Genomic DNA, 13,775 nt, shown 5'->3' with positions numbered 1-13,775 from the left:
TTGCATTTCTTATGAGTTACTTCAATTGTGTACTCATAGAGTGTAGGACCTTTTCTGATGAGGGCATACCATCCTTGGCAGTCCTCTATCAGGGTCTCATATGTCCAAAAAAAAAATCAATTCCAAAGTTCTTGAGAGACCTTGAGAGTGTCCTTGCACCACTTTTTTCTGACTATCATGGAGCACTAGTTCTGTGTGAGTTCTTCATAAATTTTTCTTTTAGCAAGTATATGTTTGGCATTTGAACAACATGGCCAGACTATTGGAGTTGTGCTCTCTGCAGTAGAGTTGAAAGGCTTGGCAGTTAAGCTTAACAAAGCACCTCAGAGTCTGATATCTTATCTTGCCAAGTGATCTTCACAATCTTCCTAAGACAATTGAATGGAAGTGATTCTGTTTCCTGACATGGCACTGGTACACTCTCCAAATTTCACAGGCATGCAACAATGAGGTCTGCACAATAGTTCTGTAAATGAACCACTACATAGAATTCCCAATCCCTCTATTTTTGTCTGGCTGCATTTTGGATTTCCTTCACAGGCTAATTGTACACTATTTCAAAGTCTGATTCTTTTTGTACAGCAAAACAACTGTTTGGACATGTATACATATATTGTATTTAATTTATACTTTAACATATTTAACATGTATTGGTCGACCTGCATCTGGGGAGGGGGAAGGAGGGGAAAAATTAGAACAAAAGGTTTGGTAATTGTCAATGTTGTAAAATTAACCATGCATATATCTGGTAAATAAAAACTATTAAAATAAAAATAAATTAGTTCTGTAGAGCTTCTCCATACTTTCCTTTAGGGACTCCCAAACACTAAGCTAGCTCTAGCATTTTGTATATTAACCTCATGAAAGTATGCTGTCAACAAGGTGAATGAACTCATTCTCAGAATTCAGAATTTCTCCATCAACTGTAACTGATGGTTCCACATATGGATGGTGTGTTGCTGGCTGATGGAGCACCTGTGTTTCCTTGGTGTTAATTGTTAGGCCAAAATTAACACAAGCATCAGAGAGTCAATCCTCACTCTCAGCTTCAGAAGCTACATTGAGTGCACAACCATCTGCAAACAAAAAATCATGCACTAATACTCACGCTCCCTCCACCTTAATCTTGGCTTGTGGCCTTTACAAATTGAATAATTTCACCATCAGTGCTGTACCTGACCTTGATGCCATGTTCATCCTTACTGAAGACATTAGACAACATGGCTGAAAACATCATGCTAAAAAGTATGGGGGCAAGGATGCAGCCTTGTTTCTGCATGAAACTGGTGACTGGGGAAGTGAGAGAGCATCGCCATTATCCGGAACCTGGGTAGGTGTGCTTTAATACAGATGAGCTTCTCTAGACCACCAGATTTTGACATAATTTTCCATGAGCCCTTGCAAATAACAGTATCAAAGGCTTTGGACATATCTGCAAATATTGTGTATAGAGCTCTGTGCTGCTCCTAGAATTTCTCCTAGGAAAAGAGACAGACAGAATATAAGAGAGACAGAAGCAACATGTGGTCCAGAGTGCTAAACTAATCACAGACTTATTCTCTCCAAGCTAAATATTCTCATTCAACAAAATCTGTAGCCCAAGGCAAAATGACTTCCAGAAGAATTCATATCAAAAGATTAGAAAGTTTCTCTAAGCTGAAACAGTTTGAAGGCAAAGTTGAGCCAATACACATTTGGCAACAGTGTAGCAGAAAAAATGGAGATAAACTGGAACCTTTCCTAGTAAGATCAGGAGTGAAACAAGGTTGCCCACTATCACTATTACTATTCAATATTGTATTAGAACTGTTAGCTTTGGCAATAAGAGTCAAGAAAGAGATTAAAGGAATAAGAGTAGGTAATGAGGAAATCAAACTGTCACTCTTTGAAGATGATATGATGGTATACTTAGAGAACCCCAGAGATTCTAACAAAAAGTTATTAGAAATAATTCACAACTTTAGCAAAGTTGCTGGATACAAAATAAATCCACATAAATCCTCAGCATTTTTATACATCACCAACAAAATGCAACAGCAAGAGATACAAAGAGAAATTCCATTCCAAACAAATGTTGAGAGTATAAAATATCTGGGAATCTATCTACCAAAGAAAAGTCAGGAATTATATGAGCAAAATTACGAAACACTTGCCACAAAAATAAAGTCAGATTTAAATAATTAGAAAGACATCCAGTGCTCATGGATAGGCCAAGCGAATGTAATAAAGATGACAATACTCCCCAAACTAATCTATTTATTTAGTGCTATACCAATCAGACTCCCAAGAAACTATTTTAATAACCTAGAAAAAATAACAACAAAGTTCATATGGAAAAATAAAAGGTCAAGAATTTCAAGGGAATTAATGAAAAAAAGTTAGATGAAGGTGGTCTAGGTATACCTGATCTAAAACTATATTATATAGCAGCAGTCACCAAAACCATTTGGTATTGGCTAAGAAATAGACTGGTCGATAAGTGGAACAGATTAGGTAAAAAGGACAAAAAAGGGTACAACTATAGCAATCTAGTGTTTGATAAACCCAAAGATACCAACATTAGGGATAAAAATGCATTATTTGAAAAAAAAACTGTTGGGAAAACTGGAAATTAGTATGACAGAAATTAGATATGGACCCACACTTAACACCATATACCAAGATAAGATCAAAATGGGTCCATGATTTAGGCATAAAGAATGAGATCATAAATAGATTAGAGAAACAGAGGATAGTCTACCTCTCAGACCTGTGGAGGAGGAAGGAATTTATGGCTAGAGAAGAACTAGAGATCATTATTGATCACAAAATAGAAGATTTTGATTACATCAAACTAAAAAGTTTCTGTACAAACAATACTAATTCAAACAAGATTAGAAGGGAAGTAACAAATTGGGAAAATATTTTTATAGTTAAAGGTTCTGATAAAGGTCTCATTTCTAAAATATATAAAGTATTGATCCTAATTTATTCTCCAATTGATAAATGGTCAAAGGATATGAACAGACAATTCTCAGATAATGAAATTGAAACTATATCCACTCATATGAAAGTGCTCCAAATCACTACTGATCAGAGAAATGCAAATTAAGACAACTCTGAGATACCACTACAAAACTGTCAGATTGGCTAAGATGACAGGAACAAATAATGATGAATGTTGGAGGGGATGTGGGAATACACTGTTGGTGTATACATTGTTGGTGGAGTTGTGAAAGAATCTGGCCATTTTGGAGAGCAATCTGGAATTATGCCCAAAAAGTTATTAAACTGTGCATACCCTTTGATCCAGCAGTGCTACTACTGGGCTTATATCCCAAAGAAATACTAAAGAGGGGAAAAAGACCTGTGTGTGCCAAAATGTTTGTAGCAGCTCTTTTTGTAGTGGCTAGAAACTGGAAAATGAATGGATGTCCATCAATTGGAGAATGGTTGGGTAAATTATGGTATATGAAGGCTATGGAATATTATTGCTCTGTAAGAAATGACTAGCAGGTTGAATTCAGAAAGGCTTGGAGAGACTTGCATGAACTAATGCTGAGTGAAATGAGCAGAACCAGAAGATCACTATACACTTCAACAACAATACTGTATGAAGATGTATTCTGATGGAAGTGGATATCTTCAACATAAAGAAGATCCAACTCACTTCCAGTTGATCAATGATGGACAGAAACAACTACACCCAGAGAAGGAACACTGGGAATTGAATGTAAAATATTAGCACTACTGTCTACCCAGGTTACTTATACCTTCAGAATCCAATACTTAACGTGCAACAAGAAAATTGGATTTACACACATATATTTTATCTAGGTTATACTGTAACTCATTTAATATGTATATGATTGCCTGTCATCTAGGGGAGGAAGTAGAGGGAGGGAGGGGAAAATCTGGATAAATGAATACAAGGGATAATGTTATAAAAAAATTACTCATGCATATATACTGTCAAAAATGTATAATTATAAAATTAATAAAATTTAAAAAAAACAATGTAGCAGAAAAGAGAGTAGCTTTCAGTTTTGGTTTATAGCATGGCTTATCTGGATCAAAACTCTTACAAATATCAAGACCAGTTTGATAAAAATTATGGGGAAATTCAGAAATTACTAACTTAAAAGTGAAAACTTCACAGGTTTTACCAGTAGGATAATTCATGTGCCTCTATGAAAGCAGCATTTAATTCCATCAACAATAATGTACAATGGAAGCTTAGAGAGATGCAGGATTCCTGGCTCAGTAAATTCAATTTTATGCAGATAATAACAATCCAAAGCTCTTTTTATGATGTTCTAAAGATTACTTATGGGCGAAACACATATAGAAACATCTCAACTACTCAGTGCTGAAGGAGCCACATTGATTAGTGATCAGGATATGAATCTGGGGAGGTAGTGTTTTCAACAGACTGTGCTGAAGCCATTGCTTGCTTGTTGAATGCTGAAATTCCAACTTAAGAAGAAGCTTTGGATGCCATTAGGCTCTTTTCATGTGGCAAAGTGCCTGGTGCTGGTTCTACTCCAGCTGAGATTTAAATGACAATGTTTGTTTTGAGGGCATATCCACAAAGTTTTATTATTTTTAGGTAAATGGATGACACTGTTGGTGATAAGAAGGTCATGAGATGCACAATTCTTCAGTACAAGTGATCATTGCTGTTGCTCTTTCCAACTTAATTTCTCCCAAGGACTCTGCCACATTTGGCATAAAATTTTTCTTTGACTTCATCAGGATTTGTCATGATAGGGCATAGGCAATTTTTGTAGCTGTCTTTTTTGAGATTGTGACTGCCAGCAGTCTTTTTGAGTTTACCTGAAGCATAATTGCCCTTTACAAGGGTTTCTTATAACCAATAAATTGTTTGGATGCTATGCTATTCCATGAAGATGTATGAAGTATTGATATTTCCCTTTATAAGTGTTTCTTATAAACAATGAATTGTTAGATTCTTTCTGATCCATCTTATTATCCTCTTCCCTTTTATGGGTAAATTGCTCACATTCACATTCAGAACTATAATTGTTCATTGTGTATATTTCCCTCCATCATATCTTCTTAATCTTTTTCTTCTCTTTCCCACTCTCCCAATACTTCACAAAAGAAGGGAAAGGTGGTGAAAGAGAAGGAATGTGATTAATACTACAATCTATAATAGAAGTAGTGTGTTGATTCTTGTCCACTCTTTTCCCCCCTCCCCTTCACTTCAAACATATCCCAGATGACTGACTCTCTTTCCTTTTTAATTACTCTTCACAAAGCGTTCTCTAAAAATGAAATTCATTTTGTTTGTGCCTACTCCTTCCCTACTTTATTCTTCCTCTTCCCTTTTTCTGAACCTGTTTTCCTGTTAGATTTATGTATTTTTTAACAGCAAACTGTGTGTGTGAGAGTGTGTGTGTGTGTGTGTGTGTGTGTGTGTGTGTGTGTGTGTGTGGTGTGAGTGTGTGTATATGTTGTATTCAACCCTCCTTTCTTTGGTTCAGGTAAGAATGATAATCCTCTGATTCTATACTCCATGTTTTATACTCTTCTTAGTGTGCTTCAATTACAAGAAATTCTAAGTTCCAACTTTTCTTCCTCATTTCTTCCCTAATTTATCCTTTAATTTCCTCCATGGGGTAGCTAAGTGGTTCTATAAATAGAGTGTAGGGCCAGGAGTAAGATTCATCTTCCTGAATTCTAATCTGGTCTCAGACAGTTTATAGCTGTGTGATCCTGGGTAAGTCACTTAATTGTGTTTTGTCACATCTGTACACCATGTCCTCATCTGTAAAATGAGCTGGAGAAGAAAATGGCAAATCATTCCAGCGTTTTTGCTAAGAAAACTCCAAATGAGTCCAATATGACAAAAGTAAATGAATAACATCTCCTCCTTTATTTTTCCTCATTAAAGATCATCAAAACAGGAGATAAGCATCCCAAGTTCAGTTTTTGTCTAATTTAACAGCCTCTGTGACTCTTGCAGATACCAGAATGCTGGAAAAAACCCTTGTCTCTGTCAAGCTATGTAAGTCCTTCAATCAGCTTTTAGTCTTTTCCAATAGCTCAAATGAATTTACATTCATAGGATTTACTTATTCCCAGTGTTTGCATTTTAAAGTTTCTACTTAAGACTTACTTTTTCATTAGGAATTACTTTTTCAATTAAGAATTCTTGAAAGTCCTCTCTCTTTTATTAAAGACCCATTTTTATAGCCTCTTTATCCCTTTTGCCCTTTTTTAAAAACTATTTTGTTCCTTTTAAATAGATAACCAAATTTCAATCATAAAGCTTATCCTCCCTACTTTCAAGGATATCTACTTCCTCACATGAAGATCACTTTGTTGTTACTGATAATTTGTGAATTTGTATATAACAAATAAGGCCATGTGTTTTATTTTGTTCTTCAGATTTCTTTTATTTTTCTGTTCTTGAAAAAATGTATTTTATTCTCCAAGAAAACCTGAAAGATAGAAGCATTCCTCCAGTCCTTTCGTTTCCTTCTAATAGAAGGAAGACCAACTTGCACTTTATGCATAGAGTTGTTATTTTGCATTGGCAGAAAGACAAACATGGTGTATTCTCTGTAGGTCATTGTAAAATTCCCCTTGCCTTCCATATTTGCTATAAGGAAGACCCTCAGGCCTCTGTCATTCTTGTTAGTAGATCTTGCTCCTAACTCTGTGGTGAATTGATTTGGCAAACTGCCTACTTGCCACATGTGTTAGTTGTGCTGCAGGCAGTTCTGAATAAGGCTTAATTTATTTATTTCAGGCCTCCTACCTTTTCTGATGATAGGATTCTAACTTGCTCAGCTGCCTTTGATTGGTAATTAGCAGATTCCTACCAAACTGTAATGCCAACTGAAGCTTGCCTTTAGCTAACTCCTATGCAAGTCTCAAGCAGAAATATAATTACCAGCAAGGCTTTATGAATGAAAATGAATGAATGACTGTACCTTTATTAATTGCTTACTTTGTGCCAGGAACTGTGCTAAATAAAATTATTTACCTGTATCTCTTCCCCTCTTTCTGATATTATTCTTGGTTTCAAAACAATATAAAAAAAATAAAGGAACTGGAATCATTTAACTTGGGAAATAGAAGGTGTAATATACAACTTAATAACAGGTTTTTAAATACATGAATTTTAAGGTCTTATTAATAGTCATAGGTAAATAAGAGTTTATAAGACATCAAGGATGCAGCTGTTCTTTGACATTATAGCCCAGAGTTATCATTCTGAACTTTTTTGGTGTATAGTGTGTTTAAAACATCTAAAAGCTTGAAAAATAGCCAGTTGTGCAAGACTTTAACACACACACACACACACACACACACACACACACACACACACACACTATATACATGTGAGAAAAACAACCCAAAGATTCCCCAGATGGCTCTATTACAAGAAAATTATCAACCAGTGAATCTTGCTTTCTCTTCAGTCAACATGATCAATTTTACAGGCACAGCACAACAAGAAATTTGGGAGACCCGAGGTCAGAAATCTGGGCCACTTCCATTTTTATATCATGTTTTTAAATGATCTTATGGAGTAGTAGAGGCTGATGCTTTTATTAAAGCTACTAATAGCTAATGCATCTTGTTCCCACAGGTCAAATGCCCTGCCTCTTTGTAGTGAAAAGTACATATCCATAGATTATTACTATATAAATTGATCTTGATTACTATAACATATTATTATATTTGGTTGGAAAAATCTGATAGATTCTTTTTTTTTTTTTTTTTTTTTTTTTTGAGGCAATTGGGGTTAAGTGACTGTGGCCAGTTAATAAATGTTAAGTATCTGAGGCCAGATTTGAACGCAGGTTCTACTGACTCCAGGGCCAATGATCTACCCACCGCACCATCTAACTGTACATATGATTGCTCAAAAGAAAAGTTAACCTTTTTATAAACAGAAACTGTTCTTAAGTAAAAAACGAGCTTAAAGAATTAAGCTGCTTCAATTGCAATGTTTTAAAAAATATGAATATGATAAATACATATCCCATTTATGTTACAAAAGTGTAATAGTGTGAGGAACAGAACCTAAACTGATTTAGCAGATCCAAAACGAGAAGAATAGTGTAGAAAGGCAGGAAACATATAATTTCACTGACAAAAAGAAATCATGGAATTTGAGGTTTTCTTGAATTTAGTTTATAACTGGAATAAGGTACTAATTAGAAGCAAAGAAAAATGTCCTATTTACCAACACCTGTATCAGAAAGAAGATCTTAAGAGCAATATTTAAAAAGAAGAGTTAAAGCAAGCAAATTAGATAGTTTAATGATACCAAAACTCACTCATGACATTCTAGTTCTCAACATATTCATAATTGGCATTAGAAAATTGTTAAAGTGAATCCAAATAAGCCAGAGACCAGTATTTCATAGTAAAGAGTGAAATGCAATGATTTGGTTGGGACTTAATTTAAAAAGCAAGTCAAAAAATAAAGTTTACTTTACATTTGGCAAATTTTAAGTAATAAATCACAATTATATGATAATTCTTAGAATGAATGGAGAATAAACTTGATTGTTTCATTTTCCAAATGAAATTATATGATAATAGCATGTATAATAACCATAATAACAATAAGATAATTATAATAACATTATGCAATCTACTTCACTTTAAATTCTGCTGCATAATCATAAAGAGGGTCATTGTAAAAATATTCTACTGCCTCATCAATTTTCTCAAGGACATCTCTTAATCTCTTGATATTAAGATAATTTTCTTTTGAAGAACCTATCAACAATCATCAACAATCAGAGAACAAACAAGAAAGGCATTAATTAATGGGCCAGAATAGTTGGAGATAGACTCTGGGAAAGATAGGAGAGATCTTTTAGAGGGACCTATAAATGGTCAACTCAACAGGGAATTATTTTGCATCATAATTTTGCTTCATTTCACTATTACAACCTTGTAGGGAAGCAGCATGACATTTTAGATAGACATCCAGCCTTGGAAAATAAGTTTCCAGTTCTGCCTCAGACACCTGAATGGGTCATTTATCCTCCCAGTGCTCCAAAGCTGTTGATATGCATTGGTAATGGTCTCACTTAGAGTTCCCTACAACTAGTGATATAGCCAGTATACCCCAAAACCAGATACAAATAGAATTGTAAACATTTGGATAGCGAATATTTAGAAAATGAGGATCCCCATTTGGGTTACCTCTTTAAACTTTAGTCATCAGGTATGCAAAACAAGCTGAATAAAAACAGTTTAGCCAAATGATATTAAGTTTTCAAATTGAAGAGTATTATGAGGAAAAAGGAAACAGAAGGAGGTAAAGTTTGCTAAATTTGGAGTCTTCACAGGTCCTGATGTCATATTCTCTCTGAGAAACCAGCTACCTAAGCATTCTCCAATTTCAATTGAAGAATAAAAAGGTTGGACTAGATTTCTAAATCTATGATCCAATGACATCATAGGTTACTTGATTACTTCTGATTCTTTAAGCAAATACTGATTTGGTTGTTTACTTACATTTGCATTTTGAAACAAACTAAGGGTCTCTGTTTATCCTGTTCTTAACAGCTTGACTGCTATCTTCCTCATTTCTGCTTGTTGATCTCTTACTCTAAACATAGGTCTTCCTTATAATATTCCCTGCTTTAATAAGGGACAAGGGCTTCCTCTTCCCTCCAGGATTAAATGGAGTCTTCTTAATTTGATATTTAGATAAGGATTCCTGAAACCAAGGCTCCATCTCCTGTTTCTGAAACTTTTCATTGACTGACTTGCAGCATTGAGATGTATTTCCTTCTCACTCCCTCCTCTCAGCAAGCTCAGCTTCCTGCAGGCCTCATGTCTGGCACCACTTCCTATGGAAAAACTTTCCTGATCCCATTGAGTTGTTAGTGTTCTATCCCTCCTCAAATGATAATTACCAAACATTTAGTGAATGAATGTGAAATAAAAAAGAAGAAATACTCAGAGTATGTCTTAGTCTTTTGGAAAGGAATTGCTGTATCAAAGAATAGCTTTGAGGATGAGCTTCTTGTTACCCAAGGAGAACTTTCTCATTGACTGGTCTCTACTTTGAATTAATTACAGCCAAGTGATTGGAAGAGGAGAGAAGAGGAGTGGGTCCAGACTCTTACAGGCCATGGCTAAGTAAATCAGCTAGGTGCATAGTGGATAGTATACCACTGAGCTTAGGAAGACCTCAGATGTGTAAGGTGCTTAGCCCAGTGCCTGGAACATAGTAGATGCCTAATCAGTGTTTATTTCCTTTCTTATATAAAGTTAGTTATGCATATGCATCCTATTATAGCCCCTAATATTTAGAAGTATCAGAAATTTGAGGAAATTGAAATTTCAGAGTAAATATATATTATTCTATTCTTAGTTATTATTGATATATCTTGCTCAATTCATTGAAAGGCTTGGTGAAAGACCAGTGTGTCATGTTCCTTAATTCTGATAAGATATTGAAACAAATATGTCAGATTTTTTTCCTTATTTTTTTAAAATCATTTATTTGCTATTAGATGATGGAACTTTATTCTCTACTCTTTCAGTTTTTGCTCTATGATCATCATCTATTATGTAGGAAAGTATTTCCTTGTCAATATTCCAATACTTATAGTCTTCCTACTGCTATGAATTAGGGGTCTTCAATATTCAGCTTGGTTGTTGACACTGAATAAATTAACAGATAAATATCTATTTCCTGTAATAATTTCAGTAACAATCAAATTTGGGAATTATCTAAAATGAATTAGCTTTCTCTTTTCACTTTTATTTTTTTATTATGTCACAAAAGTACAAGATGACTATGGGTAAATTTGGGACCTGGGCCTTACTCTCAAGAGATTTTGCACACATACACACACCCACATACCCATATACAACACACACACACACACACACACACACACACACACACATACACACACACACATTTAGAAAACACAACACTTTCTATCTCAATACATCATAATGGCAATAAAAAAGATTTCAGAGAAGACTTTGTACAGTGAGTTTTACATTCATGGATACCGAAGACCTAATTTATAATATCAAGAGTTACTGTTAGATCAATTATAATACTTACCTAAGGAAAGAAGGAGAAAAATGTTCTATGCAAGAAATCCAGTGTAATGGTTGATTAAAAGATGACTCTGAAGAATCTGATATAAGATCATCAGTGCCATTCTGAAATGTCCTATTAAAACAGAAATAAATTTTTAAGGAAATAAATTATAAAACATTGCATATTAGACTTCATTTAACGCTATTTAGGACTTAGCCATTCTTCAGAGCTAATTAACAAAGAGAAAACTGTTCTGGGATTACCACATGAAAAATACAAATTGTCTCTCTTGGGAATATAATACACATGTCAATGTGTGAGTTAGAATAGAGAAAGGCAGATCAGTGAGCCCAAGAAAAAGGCATGAAAGAGATCCTTTATGCTGTCTGCACTTATAGAGAATACAGTACTTTTAAATATTGTTCAGTCATGTCTAACTGTTCATGACTCCACATAGGATTTTCTTGGCAAAAATACTGAAATGGTTTGCATTTCTTTCTTCAGTTCGTTTACAGAGGAGGAAACTGAGATAAACAGGGCTAAGTGACTTGTTTAGGTTCATCCAGCCAGATTTGAGGCCAGATTTGAACTCAAAAAAAATGAGTCTTCTTGACTCCAGAACTATTACTTTTATCAATTACACCACCTGGCTGCTCCAAATGTTAGGAATCAATCATGGAACATTGATCAAGTCGCTACTATGAATCAAGCATTGTACTGTGCTATTTTTCCAAAAAGGTATAAGATGAAATTTTTTTATTACATAAAACTAAAAGGTGATATATTGACACTTGTTCCTATCTCCCATCTCAAAAGGTTAAATACAAAAAAGCAAAATTATTTTTAGAAGACTTATAGAATAATAAATGTAGATAAGATGGCAGGAAGGAGAGAAATGTGCCAGGTACTGTGTTAAGCACTTTATAAATATTATTTCACTTGGTCTTCACAACTCCCTATAAGGGAGGTGCCCATTTACATATGAGGAAACTGAGGAAAGACAAAGGATAAGTGTTTTGTCCAGGATCACAATCTAATATATATGTAAGAGCAGATTTGAATTCAAATATTCCTCACTACATACTCAGCTTTTCACTGTGCTTCTGTTGCTCCTACTTGTGTTCACTGTGTTTCTTGTTGCCTCTTAAGAACTTTAGAGGGCACTTTAAGATGTTATTTAGATAGATCCTTTTATTTTACAGATGAGGAACTGAAGCTTTGAGAGGCTGTGAAAGTCTAAGTCATTTATTAAATATCTAGTAGGATTTGAACTAACGTCTTTCTGACAAGAAGTACAGTGCTCTACCCTACTACATCCTGCTGCCTCTCAGGGAATATGACTTGATTCCAATAAATTAATTATCAATCAATCAAGAAGCAAATAGCATTTATTAAGCACTTACTATGTGCCATGAAATGCCCAAAAAACACAAAAACAGTCTCTGCCCTCAGGATTTATGGAAAAGTGTGAAAAACAATCTGGAAATGTGTATATGTGTGTGTTTAAGTGGGGTGGTGGTGGTAAGAGAAGGTTCCAGGTATAAAAGGCAGTCAGGATTCATGAGCCAGTAGCTATCCTTACAGGTAATAAGCTTTTCTTTACATAGGTGGGCTGACCCACCAAAACCCTTCAGGAAGCCTTTAACCATACACAACCTATCAAAGCTTAAGTTCTGCTGTCACAACCTTCAAAAATCCAGGATCATAACCTTTATACTACTAATCAAAGTACAACTTAAACTCATTTTGAAATACAGTTATAACATTCTTTTCCTTTCCCCCACTTCCTTGCTTTTTTTTTCTTTTTTTTTTTACACTTACAATCAAATTCTTTGTGGTAAAGCCAGGTTCAAATAGATTGCATTTCCCCTGTCTTTTCCTACTTCCCAGTATGCTTCTCATGTTCATACTACTCCATTTATCCAATTATCTACCTTCCACTTAATTTTTCCCAAGATGTAGCCTGTGCCCAGAATACCTTTTCTGGCCATGGCTTTCTAAGTTACCTCTAAATGTTCAAGCAGCTTCTTAAAATCTGCCTACAAAATAACTTCCCTGATTAATTGGAAGAAAAAAGGAAAATTTCCCTTGGCCATTTCTGAGATAAATATGCAGTTCCCTTGATGATTCTCCTCCATCTGCCACTCAAAAATATGGTCTTTCCCCTCTGCTTGCATTAAATTTTTTGTTTCAGTGTCTTTTCCTGAATGCTTATTCCACACTTAGGTTTCTCCTTTAAATTTTAAGTTCCTTGAGAGCAAAGATCATATTGCTTAATTTGTATAATACCAAATGCAACTAAGAACTTAATGAATGCTTTCTGATGGACTTTCTGATTGAAAGTGTCAGGAAAAATTTTTAAGAAAAGGACGGACAATTGCTACAAAATATTGCTTAATTATATCTTCATCTCTCAAGACTATAAGCTAAATGCAATAACTACTTATAAAGGAATAGCATTCTTTAGTGCCAGAAATTTTCAGGCAATAAATTGCTGGCAACAAAGTTTTTGCCAAAACAGTTCTTCCAGATATCTAAGTTCACTTATTCCTCTGACAGTTATACAATAATACTGGTAATTGTAAGGTTGTTTTGGCTATAAGAAATTTTATGGCAGATGTTTATAGTCTCAGAGGGGGAGGGATCTGTATGAGCATTTAATTCCACAGCAAGATCCCAAATTAGTTTCATTATTCTGGAGAGTATAACAGGGTAAGAATTGATCCACAAG

At 34.7% G+C, this 13,775-nt stretch overlaps 1 protein-coding gene across 6 annotated transcripts in view; it reads right to left on the bottom strand.

The window, feature by feature from the left end:
- Positions 1 to 13,775, bottom strand: part of KIAA0825 (KIAA0825 ortholog) — a 541,416-nt gene that overhangs the window by 316,570 nt on the left and 211,071 nt on the right. For all 6 annotated transcript variants that reach the window (XM_074282080.1, XM_074282081.1, XM_074282079.1 and 3 more), the window contains one exon: positions 11,066 to 11,176. In XM_074282080.1, coding sequence (XP_074138181.1) covers positions 11,066 to 11,176 — 111 coding nt within the window. The remainder of the gene's footprint in view (positions 1 to 11,065; positions 11,177 to 13,775) is intronic.

This window comes from Sminthopsis crassicaudata, chromosome 1, assembly GCF_048593235.1.
Source record: "Sminthopsis crassicaudata isolate SCR6 chromosome 1, ASM4859323v1, whole genome shotgun sequence".
NCBI lineage: Eukaryota > Metazoa > Chordata > Mammalia > Dasyuromorphia > Dasyuridae > Sminthopsis > Sminthopsis crassicaudata.
Note: the sequence above shows the minus strand (reverse complement) of the source record. Positions and strands in the feature narration are given on the sequence as shown.